This window comes from Eubalaena glacialis, chromosome 17, assembly GCF_028564815.1.
Source record: "Eubalaena glacialis isolate mEubGla1 chromosome 17, mEubGla1.1.hap2.+ XY, whole genome shotgun sequence".
NCBI lineage: Eukaryota > Metazoa > Chordata > Mammalia > Artiodactyla > Balaenidae > Eubalaena > Eubalaena glacialis.
In genome coordinates, this window is record NC_083732.1 from 88,525,126 (window position 1) to 88,546,242 (window position 21,117).

General features: G+C 55.6%; 2 protein-coding genes across 6 annotated transcripts; both read right to left on the minus strand.

The window, feature by feature from the left end:
* Nucleotides 1–402: 402 nt before the first annotated feature.
* On the minus strand, nt 403–7,490 carry GFUS (GDP-L-fucose synthase). Of its 2 annotated transcripts, XM_061171295.1 has the most exons (12): nt 7,409–7,490; nt 5,431–5,613; nt 4,286–4,442; nt 3,830–3,944; nt 2,590–2,718; nt 2,443–2,516; nt 2,111–2,244; nt 1,926–1,990; nt 1,495–1,561; nt 1,258–1,337; nt 948–1,047; nt 603–747 (listed from the first exon to the last, which is right to left on the minus strand). In XM_061171295.1, exons 3-12 carry the CDS (start codon nt 4,429–4,431, stop codon nt 692–694), a joined length of 966 nt encoding a protein of 321 aa, XP_061027278.1. In that variant the 5' UTR covers nt 4,432–4,442; nt 5,431–5,613; nt 7,409–7,490; the 3' UTR covers nt 603–691. The 2 variants fall into 2 exon arrangements, with proteins under 2 accessions (XP_061027277.1, XP_061027278.1); XM_061171294.1 differs by lacking the exon at nt 1,495–1,561 and having other exon boundaries at nt 403–747.
* On the minus strand, nt 7,467–16,616 carry LOC133076754 (zinc finger protein 679-like). 4 transcript variants are annotated; one of them, XR_009697614.1, is made up of 6 exons: nt 16,177–16,616; nt 15,497–15,764; nt 15,118–15,231; nt 12,771–12,812; nt 9,233–10,433; nt 7,467–7,544 (listed from the first exon to the last, which is right to left on the minus strand). XR_009697614.1 is itself a non-coding variant. In XM_061171293.1 (5 exons), exons 1-5 carry the CDS (start codon nt 16,207–16,209, stop codon nt 9,682–9,684), a joined length of 1,068 nt encoding a protein of 355 aa, XP_061027276.1. In that variant the 5' UTR covers nt 16,210–16,616; the 3' UTR covers nt 8,970–9,681. The 4 variants fall into 4 exon arrangements, 3 of the variants coding, with proteins under 3 accessions (XP_061027276.1, XP_061027274.1, XP_061027275.1); XM_061171293.1 differs by lacking the exon at nt 7,467–7,544 and having other exon boundaries at nt 8,970–10,433; nt 15,638–15,764; XM_061171291.1 differs by lacking the exon at nt 7,467–7,544 and having other exon boundaries at nt 8,970–10,433.
* Nucleotides 16,617–21,117: the final 4,501 nt, after the last annotated feature.

Sequence of the window (21,117 nt, forward strand, 5' to 3'; positions counted from 1 at the left end):
CAATCGCCACTGCTCTCCTCAGATCCATCTGCGTGCCCGCTCAGCCTGCCCAAATCCAGACCCAGCCTCTCTCCCCAAAGTCCTGGGGATGAGCGGGGGTAAGCCCGGGGAGTGCAGGTTACCCAGGCCTGCACCTGGCTGTGCGTGGAGAGGCTCGGCTCTGGCCGCAGCCCATGGGGACTGCCGCAGGCGCCTGCCCTCTGTCCCCACTGGCTGACGGTCCAGCCTCTCCTGCCACCTGCCCACACACCCACCTCTCTGTGTCTCAGGCCGCTGCTACCCTTCCACCGCAGGGACAGTTGGCCACCGTGGCCCAGCAGCTCCTGGGGGCTGGCCAGGCTCAGGAGGCAGTGCTGGGGGCGGGGGAGATGGGGGGCCGATACAGAGCTGCCGGGGCCAGGCCTGTGGAAATGCACTTTATTGGCTCCCAGGGATCAGAAGTGTACATGCTCTGCGGCTGGCGCTGGGGAGCAGGGTGCCGGGCCTGGCCAGGCCTTGGCTTCCCTGAGGACGGGTGTGAACGGTGGGCCTCACCGGACAGTTAGCCAGGCCTGCCCCGGCAGAGGGCGTGGAGCAGGGGCCCGCCGCCACGAGGGCAGTGCCCTCAGCCCCGGCAGGTTCTGAGTGGCCGCCGCTGGGCTCTGCCGGCTGAGCGCCGGGGAGAAGGCGGCACCCGCTCCCGCCGCGCACTTCACTTCCGGGCCTGCTCGTAGTTGTCAGTGAACCAGGCACAGGTCTCCTGCACGGCTGCAGAGGCGGGCGGGTGAGGCCCAGGGACGTAGGGCAGTCACCCGTGTCCTGCCTCCGCGGTGAGGGTGTGGAGGCCAAAGCTGCAGGGCGTCCACCCCCAACGGGCAGTAGGGAAGCTGAGGCCTGGGGAGGGGCGGTGGTGGCCCAAGGCCAAGGAGGGGCCGGGCGGTCCTGAGGGATGGGCTGGGAGGGCTCACCCTGCTTGAAGGGCGTGAACCGGAAGTCGGGCAGGTAGGCCCGCAGCTTGCCATTACTGGCCGTCTTCTTAAACTGACCGTCCGACTTGGTCGTATCAAACTAGGCACCTGGTCAAGGACACAGCAGAAGGGGCAGCCCACCCCCCCACCAGCCTGCCCTTGAACCTTGTCTAGCCTTCCCAGGGGGAGCCTCCAGGAGAGAGCAGCAGACCCCCTCACCCCCGGCTGCCAGGGTGAGTGCCATGGGTGCGTCAGACCCACAGCCTCCTGCAGGGAGGCCCACGGTGTCCTGCCTAGAACCAAAGGATACGGTGACCTCCCCATGGAAGTCCATGGCCTCCACCACGGCCTCAGCCACCTCCTGGATAGACAGCTCATCCTCCTCGCCCACTGTGGGGACCGAGGGGCCAACGGCCAGGTCAGGCCTCCTCTGCCTGGACCCGCTGCCACCCAGCCCCACGGATGTTCCCGCTGCCCTGCTCAGTGGCTCTCAGGACAGACGGGTGTCCTGCCCCATGCAATGGGGGTGGGGCTGCAGGGCACCCACCTGACAGGATGATGGGCTCCACCTCATCGTACTCCCGCAGGACCCAGATAAAGAGCCGGGCCAGGTCCTGGAGGTCAGACAGCCAGGGTCAAAGGCCACAAATTACGGCCAAATGGGCCCAGGTCACCTCTCCCAAGTGCTCCTGCTTGGCGGGGTGCAGCCCAGGCTTGGCTGGGGCCCGGGTTACCCCCCTGTGGGCAGTGCTTGGCCAGCTCAGCCCCAAGTCCTTTCTCCTGATGAGCTCAGAGCTGTACCTAGCAACTTCCCTGGGGACAGGAACCTACACGGACCCAGCGAGGACCAGTGACTGCTCCCCTGGGGGCTCAGCCTGGACACCCGGCCCTTCCTAGGCTCCCTCATGCCTCCCCAGAGCCAGCACGGCAGCTCCAGGAGACGTTCTGGGGAACAGCTGTGCCCCTCGCGGCACCAACCAGTGAGTAGATGAACTGCCTCCGAGGCCTCCCTGTGCCCCACACTGTCAAGGCTGAGCCGCGACCTGCGGGTTGGGGAGGGCAGGTGTCAGAGGGGATGTGCCAGCACCGCCCCTCCTCCCCGCTGTGCTCCAGGGGCCCCATCAGGCAGGCAACCAGCTGGGCAATGGGTGGCAGTCACTCACTCTTGGCCAGGTGCACCTTGTGGATGAGGCCAGGCAGCACATGGCCGTCCTCGATGCTGAAGTTGTCATGGGGCCCAAAGACGTTGGTGGGGATGACAGCGGTGAAGGTGCAGCCGTGCTGCTGGAAGTAGGCCCTGCGGGGGCACAGCATCCCCTCTGGCCCTCATCCTCGGATCACGGGCGAGTCCCACCCCGGCCGAGGCTAGCGAGGAGGGGAGCCGAGATCTGGGAACCCTGCCAGGGCTGCCCCCTGGGCCCACCCACCACAGGGCATCTGGGGCCCCCTTCCCCATTCTTGGCTGGCTTCAACCTGGCACGCGCGGGAAGAGGACCTGTTCTGCACGTCGATCATCCTCTTGGCGTAAGAGTAGCCAAAATTGCTGCTGTGCGGAGGTCCGTTGTGAATCTGGGGGAGCAGAGGAGCCACTGCTTCTCAGCCCTGCCCCCAGGCCAGGCCCCGCCCCGGCCCCGCCCCTCACCATGGTCTCATCAATAGGGTAGCTGGTCTTGTCGGGGAAGATGCAGGTAGACAGGCAGGAGACCACCTTTCGCGCCCCCACCTCGAAGGCTGAGTGCAGCACGTTGTCGTTGATGTGTATGTTTTTCCTCTGAGGAGGGAGGGGCAGGGGCAGGGCGGGTTCAGGCCCCAGGCAGGATCCCAGCCCTTACCTGCCCTTCCAGGGACAGAAGTTCAGACACACCCTTGCAGGCAGTACCTGAGCCAGCTGTTCTACCTGCTCCCAGGACCCACTGTCCAGAAACCACGGCCCCCTCCCAGCCTGTTAGTCCCACCCCCAGGGCTGTAGGAGGGTCCAGGCCTGCCTCCCCTGAGGCTTGGGGAGGGCCCTGAGGAGGGGGCCATACCCCTAAGCTCAGGGCCGAGCCTGCCCACAGGGGCTGCTGAGGGCTAGGCAGGTGAAGTACGAGCCAGGAGCCCAGGGGGCCCAACCTGGCCCCGCGGCGGGGCAGGAAGAAGCGGCCCCTCCACTCCCGCACCCCCAGGATCTCACCCTGCTCTACTGCTCAGTAGCAGTGAAGCCTTGGCTGGCCACACCCCTCCTCCGGCCCCTTCCGGGGACTTGAGCTGGCCAGGGCATTTGGGTGGTCTGGGGAGAGGTGGTGGCCAGGCAGCCTGCTGGGAAGGCTGTCACTGAGACAGGGGCCCCCAGGGAAAATGTGGTCTGAGCTTCTGCCATCCCAGGCCCGATGCAGGGCCAAACCAGGCCAAGGCCAATTTTAGAGATGATGGGGCCAGCCCTCAGAGGCCCAGCCAGGCAGGGGGAGGGCTGTGGGTGAGCCCAGCTCTCCTCCTGCCCCTACCCCACACGTGCAACCCCTCAGGCCACATGCTGCAGACCCAGAGCCCAGCTCACACACCTCTGCACCCCTGAGTGCACCGTGGGCCTGGCTCAGTGCAGCTGGACCTCCTGGGACCAGGAGGGTCTGAAGACCCAGGGAGCAGGAACCAGCCGGGGGTCACACGGCAAACACTGGCTTGTCTCAGCTCCTCCAACCCCCAGGTTAGCTCTGAGGCTTTTCCTATTGGGCCAAATACCCCCACGTCCACCTGCGTGCCCCTCTACCTACCAATCAAGTGTGGGTCACTGGGGGCCCCTCAGGCACTTCCTGGGGCCGGAACGTGAGCTTGGGAAGTTGGCCAGGAAGTTCCCAGAATCTGGGGTCCTGCCTCCCAGTGCTCACTGGGGCCCCCTCACTTACCCAGAAGTCCAAATTGTATTTGATATTCCGGAACAGGCCCCCCACCATTGCAGCAAGATGGATGACATGTGTGGGCCGGACTTTTTCAAACAGCGCTCGGGTCTGTGCAGCATCCCTGAGGGGGAGCCGGGCCATCAGGGGCTGCTTGGAGGCCCGAGGGAACTAGCACCCTGGCTCAAAGCACTGGGGGCGGGAGCCAGGCAGGGCCGAAGGCGGGAGGGGTTGCCAAAAGGGAAAGTGTGCCGGGTCAGGCCCTGGCTGGTATGAGGGCGTGGGCTTACAGGAAGAGATGGGAGGAAGTTTGCCCAGGAGCAAAACTGCACACACCCAGGCCAGGCCAGCCACCTGGCAGGGACGGCCCACACATAAGGCTACCAGGCCCAGGAACAGGCCTGGCCCAGAGCTCTCAGTCTGGAGAGGGCATGGTGGGGCTGCTCCAGGGATGAGCCCACTCACGTAAGATCAGCATCCTTGGAAGAAACAAACACCCAGTCCTCTCCGGGCAGCCTGGCCCCATCTGCTACCACCTTCTGGATGGCTCTGCCCACCAGCCCAGAGCCCCCAGTCACTAGGATCCGCATGGACCCCTGGGGCTCACCCATGTTGGCTGCACCTGCAGGGCCAAATGGTGTGAGGCTGAGGCCATCCCGCTCCCACGCAACAGAACCCCACTCCCCTGAGATACCCCAGCCTAGGGTCACTGCCCTTAGCACTGGGCCCCACTGTGACTTCCAAGGGCTGGCCTGGGGCAACGGGCACAGTATAAGGTCAGCACAGCAGGGAGACTGCGCACTGGGGACCAGACAGACCCATCTAGCCTGAGTCAACCCCTCCTCTCAGCCCTGTTCCCCAGGGAGCCCTCTGTCTAGAGTTGCACAGAGGCCCTAGGGCTACCACCCAGCTGGGAGAGCCAGGCTCTGCCCTGCAGGCCCAACCCTGACCCCCACTGGGCCAAGAAAGGGAACATTCGGCTCCCCTCTGGCTAACAAGAGGGGAGGCAGCCAACCTTGGGGCTGGGGGCTCCTGGCCCAGGTCGTTTGGGCTGCTCCCAGCCAAAGTCCATATGCTACAGAGGGGAAAGGGGCGGCGCCTGTGTATGCCAGCTGATCCCAGCTAGCCTTCGAGAGCCTGGTTCCTTCTGGGCAGGTTGCGCTTCTGGCTAAGAAATGTTCAGGCCTCGGGGCGCCACCACCTCTGAGGACCCTTCCTGGGGGCTGGAAATCCGCTCGGGCCGCTACAGGACGGCTCTGACCCCGCTGCAGGGCCCCACGGGCAGCCCCGACCGGAGGAGACGCTGCCCAGAAATCCCGCTGTTCTCGAGAGCGCGCGCAGCGCGGCAGTAGGCCTTGGGGTAGACCCCACCACAGCCGGGCCCCTCCGCGTCCCCCAGGCGCTTCCCACGCCCCCGGGTCCCCTTCCTAGCCCCACCTCCGAATCCACCGCATCTTGCAGCTGGGCCCCCTCCCACGCTTCCAGGCCCCTCCTACGTCCCCAGTTCCTGGCACCCCTCAGGTCCCTCTGGCTGGGCACCCAAGGCCCAGGCCCCGGCTCGCCACACCACGCCCCCCACCAGGGTCCCCTCGTGCCTCGCGCTGTCTCACCTGCGCCTTACCCGACCTGCACGGAGAGCGGCTTCAGGCGCCGGCTGAGAGTCCTGCCATGCGCTGGGGCTAGGTGGAGGCAGCGAGACCAGGTCGGGCCCTCCCGCGGAACTCTGGGAAATGGAGTCCTGGAGGGGCGCCCCGGGCGTTGCTGGGAAGTGGAGTCCGGCACCGCGCAGCAGCCTGGGAAATGTAGTTCTTTCCGGCTCCGCCTCCCCTGGGCGGACCCCGACCCGCCCTTAACCCAGCCTGGCGCTGGGCGCAGGCCCCTGCTGGAGAGCGTGGGGGCGTGGCAGAGGAGGAGAGGCGGCGCGTCTCCGAAAGCCCGCAAGCTGTGCACCGAGGAGAGGCGGCAGAAGCAAACACCATTCTAAAAATGGAGGAGCTGCAACTCCTCAGTGCTTTCCTAGGGCAAACACTGTGCATTTGTGAGAAACAACTGCAACTCTGTAACTATATTCGGGACACTGAGGGGGCAGTATATAAAATATACTTTAATAAATACATTAAAAAGACAAACACGTTTCAGGAGATTATTAAAAGCAGGAGACCACTTAGGGGCCACTGCTGTAGTTCAGGTAATGAGGATTCAAAAGAAGTTTACTGACTTAAGCAACATCGAGGTGGTAGAATTAACGGGACTCATGCTTCACTGGCTATGCAAGTTATGGGGAGGAAGTTAGGAATGACTCCTGGTGTGATGGTTGGTGTTAGGTGTCAACTTGGCCAGGCTGTAGCACCCAGTGATTCAATCAAACACAAATCTAGGTGTTGCCAGTGAAGAGATTTTGTAGATGGTAACATCTGCAATCAGGTGACTTTAAGAAAACGAGACTTTCTCCATAATGAGGTTGTCATCCATTCAGCTGAAAAGCCTTAAGGGCAAAACTGAGGTTTCACTGAAGGAGAGGAAATTCTGCCTCAAGACTGACTGGAGCATGAGCTGCCTGTGAGCACTAGCCTGCCAGCCTGTCCTACAGATTTCAGACTTGCCAGCCCCACAGTCACGTAAATCAATTCCTTGAGATAAATCTATATCTATATCTATATCTATATGCCTGGGTTTCTAACTAGGTCACTGTAAGTATGGTGAGTGGAGTTTTCACCAAGGGAGGTAAAGAGCTGGAATAAAAACAATTGTAAACTGAATCCAGCAGCATAGTAAAAGGATTATACACCATGACTAAGTGGGATTTATTTCTGCAATGCAAGGGATGGTTCAATATTCAAATTAAAAAATCAACGTAATATACCACATTAAAAGGACAAAGAGGGCTTCCCTGGTGGCGCAGTGGTGAAGAATCCGCCTGCCAATGCAGGGGACACGGGTTCGAGCCCTGGTCCGGGAAGATCCTACATGTCGCGGAGCAACTAATCCCGTGAGCCACAACTACTGAGCCCGCGTGCCACAACTACTGAAGCCCGTGTGCCTAGAGCCCTTGCTCTGCAACAGGAGAAGCCACCGCAATGAGAAGCCCGCGCACCACAACGAAGAGTAGCCCCCGCTCGCCGCAACCAGAGAAAAGCCCGCGTGCAGCAACGAAGACCCAACGCAGCCAAAAAATTTTAAAATAAATAATAAAAAAATAAAATAAAACAACGCCTTGTAATTGTTTTTAAAAAAAAGGACAAAGAAAAAAATACATGATCATCTCAGCTGATGATCAAGCATTTGACAAAATCTAACACCCTTTCATGATAAGAACACTCAACAAACTAGGAATAGAAGAGAACTTCCTCAACTTAATAAAGGGCATTTATGAAAAGCCCACAGCTAACATCATACTCAATGAATGAAAGACTGAAAGCTTTCCCCCTAAGGTAAGAAATTAGACAAGAATAACCATTTTTGCCACTTCTGTTCAACATTGTACTGGAATTTCTAGCCAGAGTAACTGGGCAAGAAAAAGAAAAGGCATCCAAATTGGAAAGAAGTAAATCTATCACTACTCACAGATGACATGAGATATATACACACCTTCTCCTTCAGTGATGGACTGGAGGGGAGGGTCTGATTGCCTTAGCTTCCTCCTGGGTTGACCAGTGGCCACGGGAGGGGGTGCACCCAGACTGAGACCACCACTGTGACTTCCTACAATAGATCCTAGGAAGTGCTGCAAACCAAAGGTGAGGTGCTCTTACAAAAAGAAAGGAGGAGGGGATGGATGTGGCATGGGCTGAAACAAGAGATGTTCATTACAATCCACCCCTTGAAAACCTGATATCCACATAAGCACATTTTCTCAAAAAGCAATTTCAAAACTTCCTCTCAAACCATTCCAACATAATGCAATTATTACATAGCTCTGAAACTACTCCCTCCCCCTCCCCAAAGGAAGATAATCCAGTGTCTGGTTCATTAATTGCATCCTGTTTCACCTAGTGTTTCGGAGCCATGTCATCTCCTTTATTTCTGGCAAGATTCCATCATATTTTTTGCATCTTATGAACTTAATCTGAATTTAACTATTGCTATCACACACTAGTAGGAAAGAGGTAAAGGGAAGAGAAAGGAAGTAAGCTTTAAAATGTGACTGTAGGACTTCTCTGGTGGTCCAGTGGTTAAGACTCAAAGTTTCCACTGCAGGGGGCACCAGGAACTAAGATCCTGCATGCCCCACACGCGGCCAAAATAAATAAATTAATTAATTAAATAAAATATGACTACGACACATTAAGGAAATAAATATGGAAAGAGCTACAGTCTTTGTTAATTAAAGTCTGGGGCAAACTGATTTTTTTCCTCTGTTGGTGATCTACTTCTTTTTCCTGGGTGTTTGTACAGTATTTTATCTTTGTGGTTCAGTAATTTCATTAGACTTTGTGTTCTCTATTTTTTTCTTAGTGCACAATCAGGTCTTTCAGTATTGAAATCAGATATTCCTTTAGTTCAGGAAAGTTTTCTTCTGTTACAGCTTTGAATCTACATAGTTTGGGTGAAACACTGTGGGCAACACCCAAATCCCCCCCTTTTCATTGTCAGTTTACTGGGTTCCTACAGCACCAATATGAGTCAAAATAAAACTTCCTGTTATATTTTACTTAATTAAATTAATTAATTAATTAATTAATTTAGGCCACACTGCATGGCATGTGGGATCTTGGTTCCCCAACCAGGGATTGGAGATTCCCCTACAGTGGATGCACGGAGTCTTAACCACTGGACTGCCAGGGAAGTCCCATATTTTACTTTATTTTATATCTATATATTTGTATATTTCCTCAAATGATCATGTATTGCTTCTGTAATTAAATTATTGAATATGTCTGTAGGAAAATGGCTGGAGTTTCATTAGACATGGTGACGCTCAGCCTGTAAGTGGTGGTATGATGTATCCGGGAATGACAAGAATTCAGTGGGTGGTCACAGGACACAAAGGCACAGCCTCCCCCCTGCCCCCTGATGCTTGGGCAGCATTTGCAAACTAACTTTCCTATGGATCTTCTGTGTTTCATGACCAGTGGCTTCTTTTATACCTGTTGTCTCATATTTCCACCATGTGTTTTAATAGTTTTTAATGTTATTATTGTATAGAAAACATTCATACTATGCAAACCTATTCTGTATGGAAGAACTGGCTGGAAAAAAAGAACAGTTCAAATGACATGCACACTCAGTGTTTCATATGGCCTGACACAAGCAAAGAGTGAGCATACAGGAAAGTGAAGCTGAGTGAGGAAAGCTACAGTGCCAACAGCGCAAGGGCTGAGCTGCCCTAGGTGGATCACATCCTCCTGCAACAAATCAGCATCCGAAAATAACAAGCCAGAACCAAATGATGACTAGAGTTATGTGACCTACCCATGCCCTTCGCCAGGTGCCCAGGGCTGCTGTGTGATGAAAGATTGATTATCCAAAAGCTCTGTAGCCCATCTGGATTTCAAAGGCGTTTAGAACCCACCTATGATGCAAATAGAGACAAAGACCTACGTTTTAAGTTTTAAAAATAAAATCTGGATGCACTTGAAAATAGTGACTTTCAAACCATCAATTTGTCCAAGAAGTGCCACAGCCACGCGGAATCCAGCAGGCTACCGGGTGGTGCCCGCCGGGGCGGGCAGGCCTGGGCCAGCCCCCGGTCGTGGGAAGGACCCGAAATGCACAAGTTGATCGCGGGTGGAGAAACAATCCGGTCCCTCGTGCTGGTCTCGCTCTGGCACTGCTCCACATGCCCGGGGACATCCTTCCGAGGCGCTCCTTGGAGTAGCAGCGAGTCCCAAGCTCTCCCCTCCAGCGGCTGCTTCCAGAGCTTAGCTTACACATGTCCACGCTGCCTCGCTGCACAGGTGTGATTTCTGGTGGTTCCGAAAGCTGGACTTCCAGATGAAGCTCTTCCCGCACCTCGCGCACCGGAACGGCCTCTCTCGGGTGTGGATCCGCTGGTGCTGGGCGAGGAGGGTGCTGTAACTGAAGGGCTTCCCGCACCACTGGCACCCGAAGGGCTTCTCGCCGCTGTGGACGCGCTGGTGGCGGTGCAGCGTGGAGAGCCGCGTGAACGCGCGGCCGCACTGTCCGCAGGTGTGTGGCTTCTGGCCCGCGTGCGCGCTGCGGTGCTGCGCCAGGTGCGAGCGCTGGCTGAACGCGCGGCCGCACTCCCCGCACGCGTGCGGCTTCTCGCCGCTGTGCGTGGCCCGGTGTCTCACCAGGCGCGAGAGGTACCGGAAGCTCTTGGCGCATGTTTCGCACGTGTGGGCTCGCTGCCGTTTCGTGTTTCTCTCACGGGTCCCGGGGCGCAGGCTGCGGAAAAGTTCGGGTCCCCACTTACCTCCTTTCTGGGCACCTTCTGCTTTGGAGATGGTCCAGTAGGTTCTGTGTGGTTGTCTCTCCTGGAAAAGGAAGTTCCCAAGGCTCCCTAGCCTGCCCTCGTGCCTGGCGGCTTCTCTGCAGACCAGTGTTGGAGGCCCACCCCCTGAGAAGCTTCCAGATGCTTCTGGAGGCTCTGAGGCTTGAGTCATTTTCGCCCTCGCAGTCACCTGCTTACGCAAAGACCCCCAGCTGGAATCTGAAACGAAGAGAAAGGGCCTATGTGTTACTCTGTTTGAGAAGGTCCACCTGGGCCCCCTCCGTGCCCGGGAGCACAGGCTCCACGCGCCAGCCCTCTCCGTGGGGTGTCTCACAGGTGACCCCAGGTTCACTGGCTGTGCTCATGTGCTCACCTCCTCCACGGACCTTCCCCTCCTATGTCCCGTTTCCTCCCCACCTTCTTTTAGTGGAAGCTTGTAGCTGATGCTGCCAGCACATTATGCCAGGCCCCCCGCCTCTCTCGGATTTCAGCCTCGCTGCAGCAGACAGCTCTGCAGAGCTCTGCCAGCATCCTCTGGGGCACAGGCGCACCTCAATCCTTCTCCAGAGCTCTGACTGCCAGCATCCTCTGGGGCACAGGCGCACCTCAATCCTTCTCCAGAGCTCTGACTGCCAGCATCCTCTGGGGCACAGGCGCACCTCAGTCCTTCTCCAGAGCTCGGACTGCCAGCATCCTCTGGGGCACAGGCGCACCTCAATCCTTCTCCAGAGCTCTGTGCTGCCAGCCCACGCTGCGTGACAGGTACCGCCCCGGGGGTGGGAACAGAGGACAAGTGTCCCATCTCCCTCATTCTGATGGACAATCCCAGACGCCTCCTGCAGCCTCTCAGCGGTCACGGTCCTGAAGCTATCGAGCTCCACACACTTGCAGTGGCAACTCTATACTGACTTTGCTCTCCTGTCTCTCTTCCTGCTCCTTCTCGCCTGCTTCCAAAATTGCTGCCTTCCAAATACACCATCTATACCCCAAACTCTCAGGCTCTGTGCTCAGGGGGACCCAAACTACAGTGACTGGTACTGGGGGGGGGCACTGCGACCAGGCCCCGCTGCTCAGAGGCCCACAAGCCTCTAGTGCAGGGCTGGGGTGAGAAAGCCGGCGCAGCATCAGGAGGCCAGGGCCTTTGCGGCAGTAGCTGGAGACAGGGCAGCAGGAGGGGAGCGCAGGGTTACGTGGTCGTTCTTGCCCTCTAGCCATGTGGGGCAGTGGTCTTCGGGAGGCCCATGGGGTCGCCTGTCCTTTGTAAATGTCCTGGACGGCACTGAGGAGAATGACAGGCTCAGGGCAGCCACCCCCAGGGGAGGCCAAGAGCCAGAGGCCTCCGTAGCTGTTGTAGAGCATCAGCTCCCCACGGTGGCTGTGCTGACTGTGGGGCACACGCTTAGCCATAAGGCCAAACACCAAGGCCTCTGAAGACACAGGCTGGCCCATCGCCTTGGTGGAGATTAAGGCCCGGAGAGGTGAGGAGCAGGACCCTGGGGCCCGGGGTGGGGGTACTTGGCGATGGGTAATCGATCACGGTGTGCCAGACAGTGAGCAGCTGGCCAGGCTGCTGCTTGACTTGTAGAACCAGAAAAGGCCAAGAGATGGAGAGGGGAAGGCTAAGATCAGCCGCCATGCTGGAGAGCCCAATCCCTCACCCAGATCTGGGCAGTGCTCAGACCTGGGACCCGCTGACGAAGGGGAGGCTGGGTGCCCTTGAGACAAACCTCCTGCAAGTTAGCACAATAGATACTCTCCTTCCCAAAGAGCTGAATGCTGGGAAAAGAGGGATGCCCATACCCGGAAGGCTGCTGGATGCAGGATTTGAGCCAACACTGAAAATAGGGCCCCAAAATGCCGTTAGAGTTGGGCATATGGAAGCTGGGTGACAAAAGGGGTGGGGAACCAAGTCACGGACCCACTTGCAGGGCCTCATCGGGATGGATGCACTTAGCAGCGGGGAGAACCCTCTCATAGTCTCCTGACCTGAGGAGTAAGAGCCATTACGTTGGGAAGGGCCAAGTGGAAGCCCCAGAAACTGCCCCCAGCCCCGGCCAAGGTCCTCAACCAGCAGCTATGCTGTGCGCACATGGCCACCTCAGAGCGGAGGGATGCAGGGACGGTGGCTCCACCACAGCCCCATTCAGTCCACCTGTGTGGCCCATGAACCACCCGATGGCTCATGCCTGCTGCTGGGAACCACTGGGAGCTTGCCCAAGTGTAGGCTTGGCTTCAGCTGCTGGGCCAGACGCGGTGCCTGTGATGGCCAGAGCAGCAGCCCCTTGCACTCGGGAAGGGGCTCTCAATTTGGCAAATGTGTTCATCCACAGCGGGCCGGCTGTCACTGTGTTGATGACCTCATGCCAACTGGATGCAGTGAATGCACTGAAGTGTTACGTGCTCCGGATACCCTAGAAAGATGCCTGCACGGCAGAGGGTGGGGCAGAACCTACAAAGGGCCAGGGCCACGTCGAGTCTATGGCGAGAGGCCCAGGTGACCTCGCCCTCCTCCCTCCGGGACAGCAGCACACGCCACACGGGGGAGACTGCCCCTACCTGTCGCTGAGTGACCCAGAGGCTGCCAGTGTCGAGCAGGGCCTGGAAAAAAGCCAGGGCTCTGCCTCAGGTCCTGGCTGCGAGGGGACGGGAGCCACGGGACCCTGCGTGGAGTCCCTGGCCAGCTGTGCCACGCAGAGCCCTTAGATTCCAGGCAAGGACACACTTGCCATTTCAAAAGTGGTGTGTGATGTGCCGCGGGGCTCTGCAGAGACCGGACAAGGGACAGAAAATGACCATGTGGTCAGAGCGGCCACCAGCAGACAGGTTACAGGCAGATGCATCTAAACAGGCCTGGCAGGTCCAGAAGACACAATTAGTCATCGGAGTGAGGGCCCGGGTCCTCACGTCACTCATCTCTTTGACACCAGCAGCTGTCTCAGCTTGTCTCCGGGGCCTCCCTGGGACCCCAACAACCAGGTGGTCCAGGGCCCACTACCTGCCTGGGTGGGCTCCAAACCTGGCCAGGGGTGGGGCAATCTCCCAGGGGCAGAGCTCAGGGCAGGGTGCCTGCTCACCAGCTCCGAGGTGAGGATGCAGGTGAATCCCAGGGCAAGGTCACACCTGGGGAGAGGCGTGCGATGGACGGTGTACAGATCCATTGTGGGGAAGGCACTGAGGGACCAGGGGACAGGATGGCCTGTCCTGTGGATATCAGCTAGCCTCTGTCCTTGGTCACCAGAGCTTGAACAGGTGAGCCCACGGGAAGAGGAACCCCAGTGCAGGGAGGGGACATACATAGCTCCCTCTTGTGGAGGCCCCTCTAGCTGCTGTCCCCACTGAACGGGTGACCTGTCAGCAGCAAAGGCCGAATCCTCAATGTGAAACCTGCAGGAGACTGACCAGTGCTTGTGGGCAAGTTAATCACACAGGACCTTCCATCCTGGAGGAGACAGTGGCTGGTCCCGACCAACACTGATACCTACTCCAGACACAGGTCTGCCTGAAGCACCTTTGCCAGCACCCTGCTTCTAGGGCCCAACCCGGGTTTCTGGACGTCGGAGCCACAGGTCATAGCTTTAGATCAAGGGATCCATTTTGTGGCAAAGGAGATAAAACAGGAGGTACAGGGCCTCCAAAAACACTGGTCCTCCCATATATGCATCACTAGAGGCAGCAGCCTGATGCAACATGGCAAGGTTCTACTGAGGAACCAGCTGTGGCCCTCCTTGGGGTGCACAGGCACTCAACCAACGGCAGGTGTACAAGGAACCAGGGCCATCTGCCCCGGGACCCACATGCAGCATTTTTGCTTCCGCTTACTAGAACCTTTGGCTCTGCGACAGAGACTGTATGGCCTGCAAAACCTGAAACACTTTCTGTCCTACCCCCAGACCTCCAAGGAGGGGAGAAGGGCTAGTGACTGGGTTCAATCCCCAGTGGCCAATGATTTGATCAATCACACGCATGCAGTGGAGCCTCCATAACAACCCTATGCAAAGGGGTTCGGAGAGCTTCTGGGTTGGTGACCACGTGGAGGTGCTGGGGAGTGAGCACGCCTAGAGAGGGTGTGGGAGCTCTGCACCCCTTCCCCAGACCTTTCCCTGTGCCTCTCTTCCACTGGGCTGTTCCTGAGTTGTGTCCTTTATAATAAACCGGTAACTCACCAGTAACTGTTAAGTACAGTGTTTCCTTGAGTTCTGAGCTGTCCTAGCGTTATTAATCAAGTCCAAGGATGGGGTCGTGGGAACCTCCAATCTACAGCTGGTCGATCAGAAGCACAGGTGCCAGCCTGGCCTTGTGATTGGCACCTGAAGTGGGGGCGGTATTGTGGGACTGAGCCCTTCACGGGCAGGGTCTGCGCTAACTCCGCGTGGTCAGTGTCAGAACTAAATTGTAGGACACCCAGTTGATGTGCAGAGAGGTGGAGACTGGTTGGTGTGAGGAACCCCCTACATTTGGTGTCGGAAGCGTTGCTGCGAGAAATAGAGAACAGAAGTTTCTGTTTAACGGCAGGTGGACAGACATGTCCTGATGGTGCGATGGTCACCAGCGGGCCACTACCACACATGGCCAGCAGCCGTTCTTGGAGGCTGGATGTCTGACCCAACCAACGTTAAATATTCTGGCTTTCACCCCTGTGCCAACGGCATCATTTGGAGCCTGAGACCCACAGCGCAGAGAACCAACCCCACCCCCAACTTTCAGGACTTGAGCCAAGAGCCTCCCCACAACTTTGGCCGGTTGGGTTGGGTTTTCGGTTCCTTGCAATTGAGGGTTCTGACTGATAGCTCGTCCCACGGGGACGACCATGTGACTGTCCTTCTGTCTGACCGTTCACGACACTGGCTGTGTGTACTGAGCGTATATACTGAACAACCTGAGGCCCGCAGCATCCCTCATTCACCTGTGCTGGGGTCTCCCGCGGTCTCTCCTTCCTGGGCCCCCAGCAGGTCCGAGCCCCAGGGCTCCTTTCCTTGCTCCAGCTGGGAGATCAGATCTGGTTTGGATCCTGGAACTCCTGCCCGAGAGGAAACGGGTGAACTGAAGCACTTACGGCACCCTTGGCTTCCCGCCCCAGGGGTAGCCTGGGACTGGGGTTTAGCTGGACCCAGGACGCAGGCCTGGAAACAGGGGTCTCCCCAGGAGGTCGAGGGGCACAGGGAGCAGGGCAGGGACGTGGGCTCAGCCGAGGTCCACAGCTGTGAGAGAAGTGGACACTCCCATCACCCAGCAGCAAAGTGCTGGGAAAGGCCCTGCCCCGGGGATCGGTCCAGAAAGCCCACCTGTCCCCTGGGCCTGGGAGCAGAAGGTCCTGGCTCTGGTCCTGGAGTCACAGCCAGCCTGGCCCCTCTGGGATCCCACCTGGGCTCTGAGTGGGGGCTGGGGGTGGGGAGGAGGGAAGGCGTGGGGCTGAGACCCCTCACCCAGGGAGGCCAGGTTCCTGTATGTCTCCACCATCACGTCTCTATACAGGGCCCTCTGCCCCGGGTCCAGACGTGCCCCTTCTTCCTGGGTGAAGTGCACAGCCACGTCCCCAAAGGTCAGCAGGCCCTGAAACAACACTGGTGCTGCCCGTGGGGTCACCACCTCAGGACGGGGTGGGGGAATTCAAGGTGGGGGAGGCAGATGGCTCACTAGCAGGCGTGTGGGACCCCTGGACCCCATCCCAGGTACCCTGCCTGCCAGGGGACCCCTAATGACAACCCTCAACCCAACCTGTCCAGCTGGCCCTATTTCTCTCCACCCTCCATCCCCCAACCTGCTCCCTACCGTCTTCCTTGCTGAGTGTCCCTCCCCAGCCTCAGGGAGGCCCCGGGGGAAAACAAGGGAGGAGCGAAGGACGTCCCAGTGAGTCTCCTCGTCCTAGAGAGGACCTGGGACTCAGGGTCCCGGGTGAGGCGGGCTCCGCGGAAAGATCTTCCGGGGGGCAAGGAGCCCAGGTCCGGGGGGCAGGCGCGCTCACCTGGGGCCCGGCGGCCGGGGAGCTGCCCGCCATGCCGGCTCCCGGTCCCTCCGAGGCGAGGGCAGAGGGCTGCGGAGAGGAGAGCCGGCAGGGGAGGGCGGCGGGCCCGGGGGGTCCGGACCCAGCCCCGGCCCTTCAGCGGCGTCAGCTACGAGGCTGGCCGGGACGGGGGCCTCCCGGGGACGCCGACGCTCTGCGTTGACTTGAGGACCCGCGCGCGCGGGTCAATCCATAATAAAGCAGGGGAGCTGGGTGGGCGCCGCGCGGGCAAGCGGAAGAAGTCCACCCACCACTCCGCCCGGCCTGCCTGGGGCGAGGCTACATCTCCCGGGCTCCGCGGTTCAGCGGGGTCGGAGCGGCGCCGCGCCGGACTCACCGCCGAAGCCCAAACCCCGAAACGGGCCGCCCAAACCCCGAAACGGGCCGCCCCAGCCCGCGCACGGTGGGCGGGGCGGCCCCCGCCCGGCTCCTCCCCCTCTTTGTCTCTGCAGGCCCGCCCCGCCCCGCCCTCGGACAGGTTCTCAGGCCCCGCCTCCTTCAGGCCCCTTTCCTCCTCCCGGTTTGCTCCACAGGCACCGCCCCCTGCAGCCCCTCCGCGCGTGCGCGCCCAGGGCCCGCCTCCTTCGGTTACTTGCGCTGGATCATCTGGGACGCTTGCGGAAGGCACAGGTTTCGGGCCTTTGCCGAGGGAGTTCTGGTTCCGTGGATCTGAATGAACTTGGGAATCAACTTGAGACTCTTTCTAAGGCAGACTTAAGAACCTGTTCCAGACCCTCCTGTTCCTAGGACAGTCCGCATCCCCTCCACCGCCTGGCGGGTGCCGCCCTGGGCTGCGACTTCGGAAGGCCTGATAGTCAGTCACACACACGGGCACCTCTGTCTCCCAGGATCTGGGCTTGGCGCTGACACAGCTCTGTCTTTTTTTTTTTTTTAATAAATTAATCTATTTATTTTTGGCTGCATTGGGTCTTCGTTGCTGCACACGGGCTTTCTCTAGTTGCGGCGAGCAGGGGCTACTCTTCGTTTCGGTGCGGGGACTTCTCATTGCGGTGGCTTCTCCTTGTTGCCCAGCATGGGCTCTAGGTGCGCGGGCTTCAGTCATTGTGGCTCACGGGCTCAGTAGTCGTGGCTTGAGGACTATAGAGCACAGGCTCAGTAAGTTGTGGCGCACGGGTTTAGTTGTTCTGCGGCATGTGAACCCGTGTCCCCTGCATTGGTAGGCGGATTCTTAACCACTGCGCCACCAGGGAAGTCCCACAGCTCTGTCTTTGAAAAAAAAAAGCGATTGGTCCAGATACCAGGAAGGTTTGTGGTTGTGACCAACTGGTGTTGGAAAAGTACTGCTTCCAGGTACAAGGAGGATTGGAGCAGCGGAGGTGCTGCTTAGGTGAGAGGAAATACAGATGAGTTACTTAGATCCTTGGCGCGCAACTGATCCAGCATAAGGAAGCGGCAGTTGGTAGTAGTGAGGACCATCCCTACTCTTGCTTCTCTTCTGTAGCAATCACGCTGCAGGGACAGAATAGACCCCACAAAAAATTTGGTTGTGATGTGGACTTATGATGCCACACACACACCAAGAAGGTATGAAAAGATTTACTACTTACATAAGGAGGCTTTTCTGGGGACAGCAGGGCAGCCCTCTGAAAATGGCTTGAGAAAGCAGGCAAAGAAGACTAGATTGGGATTTGATCATGGTTAGGGGGTGGGCCAGGTTGAGGGTTCCCACTTGCAGGCAGGGACTTGGAGGGGGCACCCAGGCGTTCCCATCCGCTTGCCCAGATGTGGGGCAAAGGGAAGAGGGAGAGGTGAGGCTTAAAAGCTGCCAGCACTCAAAGGTCTAAGAATGCAGACTGTTACATCTTCATGCTGCAATTCGTGGCTTCAGAGATCCTCACAAATTCCTGTAGTATTCACAATATTTGTACATTTTGCATTATCAAGGAATTCATGTTCCTCATAAGCATGTACATTTGTAGGTTTAGACATTGCATGCATTCAGCCTGATACTGATTTTTTACCTTGGCAACTAGACGGACACTGAATCCCCGAATTGCAAATGTTTTATTTTTATAAACATATTTAATGAAAATTAAATTTTCAAAAAATTAAATTTCAACATTTCAGCTTTAAATCTCAAGAGCAGGGAAAACCAATCTATGGTGAAGATAATGAGAGCAGTGTTTGTGTCTTTAGGATTCGGGGGGCATCGGCTGGGCAGAGCCTTGAGGGAATTTTCTGGGGTGATGGTGATGCTCCTTATGTACATCGGGGTTTGAGTAACACAAGGGTCTGCGTATGTCAAAGTTCACGCAAGGGTACACGTAAGACATATGCATTTCACTATAAATTTTACCTTAAAATGTCTCCTCTAATTATATTGAACTCTAGTTAGTGATTTGCGTGCTGAACTATTTAGGAGTGAATTGTACTAATGTCTGCAACTTACTTTGAAATGCACCAAAAAATAAGATGAATGGGTAGACAGAATAGATAGGCAGATGAATAAATACATGATAAAGAAATATAGCAAGACAGCAACAGTAGAAACAGGATACTGGGTACGTGAGTGGTCACTGTACAATTTTTTCAAATGTATTTTTAAAAATAGTCATAATTAAATATTGACATTTTTCATTTATATAATTTTTAAAAATTTATTTATTTTATTTATTTTATTTTTGGCTGAGTGGGTCTTTGTTGCTGCGTGCGGGCTTTCTCTAGCTGCGGTGAGCGGGGGCTACTCTTCATTGCGGTGTGTGGGCTTCTCATTGCAGTGGCTTCTCTTGTTGCAGAGCATGGGCTCTAGTAGGCACGCGGGCTTCAGAGGTTGTGGCGCACAGGCTCAGTAGTTGTGGCGCATGGGCTTAGTTGCTCCGTGGCATGTGGGGTCTTCCCGGACCAGGGATCGAACTCGTGTCCCCTGAATTGGCAGGTGAATACTTAACCACTGCGCCACCAGGGAAGCCCTATATAATTTTTTATTGTACATCTTTATACTCATTAACTATAACTTATGTTTTGTTTTTTTAACTTCAACTTTTTATTTTGAAATAATTTTAGACTCACAAGAATTTGCAAAATACTACAGAGAAGTCCCATGTTCTTTTCATTCAGCTTTTCCCAATAAAAACATCTTACATTGTCAAAACCAGGAAATTGAGGATGGTATTAACTCATGTACAGACCTTAACCGATTTCATCAGTTTCGCACGCACTCTTTATTTTGGGAGGGGGTGTATAGTTTTTTGAAATTTTGTCACATGTCTGGATTCTTGTAACCACCACCACAATCAGGACACAGCCCTGCTCCATCACCACAAAGAAACACCCTTATGGTACTTCTGTATAGTCACACCTCCCCACAATTCTAACTCCTGGGAACCACCCTGAGTCTCCATCACTATGATGTCGTCAACGCAAGAGTGTCGTATAACTGGAACCATACAGTATGCAGCGTTTTGAGACTGGCTTTTCCATTCAGTATAATGCCCTGTAATCTGCCCACGTTGCATCAAAAGTTTGTTCCTTTTGATTGCAGAGTTGTTTCCCACGCTGTGGATGGACCTGGGTTTGTTTGTTCATTCACCTGTTGAAGGACAGTTGGCAGTTGTGAATAAAGCTGCTGTGAACATTCAGGTGCAGGCTTTTGTGTGAACATACCTTTTTTATTTTTGTAGGATAAGTACCCAATTAATGCAATTGCTGGGTCATGTGGCAAGTATATGATTAACTTTACAAGAAACTGCCGAACTCTTTTCCAGAGTTCTTTTTTATGTTCCCACCAGCAATGTAGGAGTGATCCACTCCCTTACCAGCATTTAGTGTTGTCACTATTTTTATTTAATTTTAGCCATTCTGATAGATACTTCATTATGGGTTTAACTTGCATTTTCCTTTATGGCTAATGATGTTGAATATCTTTTAATGTGCTTATTTGCCATCTGTATATATATATTTTGGTGAAGTGTGTGTTCAAATCTTTTATCCATTTTCTAATTGAATTATTTGTTTTCTTACTGTTAAGTTTAGAGAATTCTTCATATATTCCAGATACAAATACTTTGTCAGATATGTGATTTGCAAATATTTTCTCCCAGTCTGCAGCCTGCCTTTTCATCCCCTTAAGAGAATTTTTTTTAAATATATTTATTTATTTATTTTGGCTGTGCCGGGTCTTAGCTGCGGCATGCGTGACCTTTAGTTGTGGCATGTGGACTTCTTAGTTGTGGTATGCAGGATTGAACCTGGGCTCCCTGCGTTAGGAGCGTGGAGTCTTACCCACTGGACCACCAAGGAAGTCCCCTCTTAAGAGAATTTTTTGAAGGCCACGAAGATCTGTGGGTTGTGCAGGGGAAGTTGAGCAGTGGAGGCACTTAGGTACGAAAAAAGATAAATTAACTAATGGGTCAGATCTTTCTTGCTTTTCTTCCCATTTCCAATCTATGATTCCAGCAGTACTCAGGAATTAATGCAGTACTTGCAATAGTGGCTGAGAAACATTTTGTAATATTAATTCACACTTCTCTTGAATTTGTATATAGGTAGGTCTAAATGAAACACTCATTTGACTTAAGGAAAGGACTGAAAAAAAGAAACTTACCATTTTAGGCATTGATTTAAAAAATTACCAAGGGCAAGTAGGTGCTACTGGCACTCACATGGTTAGAGAAGGTAAAGCTGTGTAGAAGTCAGAATTTTGGCCAAAAATCTAGAAGCATTTTTTTGTGTTATGTGTCATGTCACTGGGAGACCTGACCTCAGTTGTGCTGATCATGATGACATTCTCTGGAACAATCAAAAGATTATATGCAAGATTTTCTGGATCTGCCCAAAGATGAAACATCTTGGAAAAACACGACACATATGACCTTGTAACTGCCCTTGGACATGTGATGGGAATGCTAAGTGCTTTAAAGAAAGTAGATTTAATTTAGATTC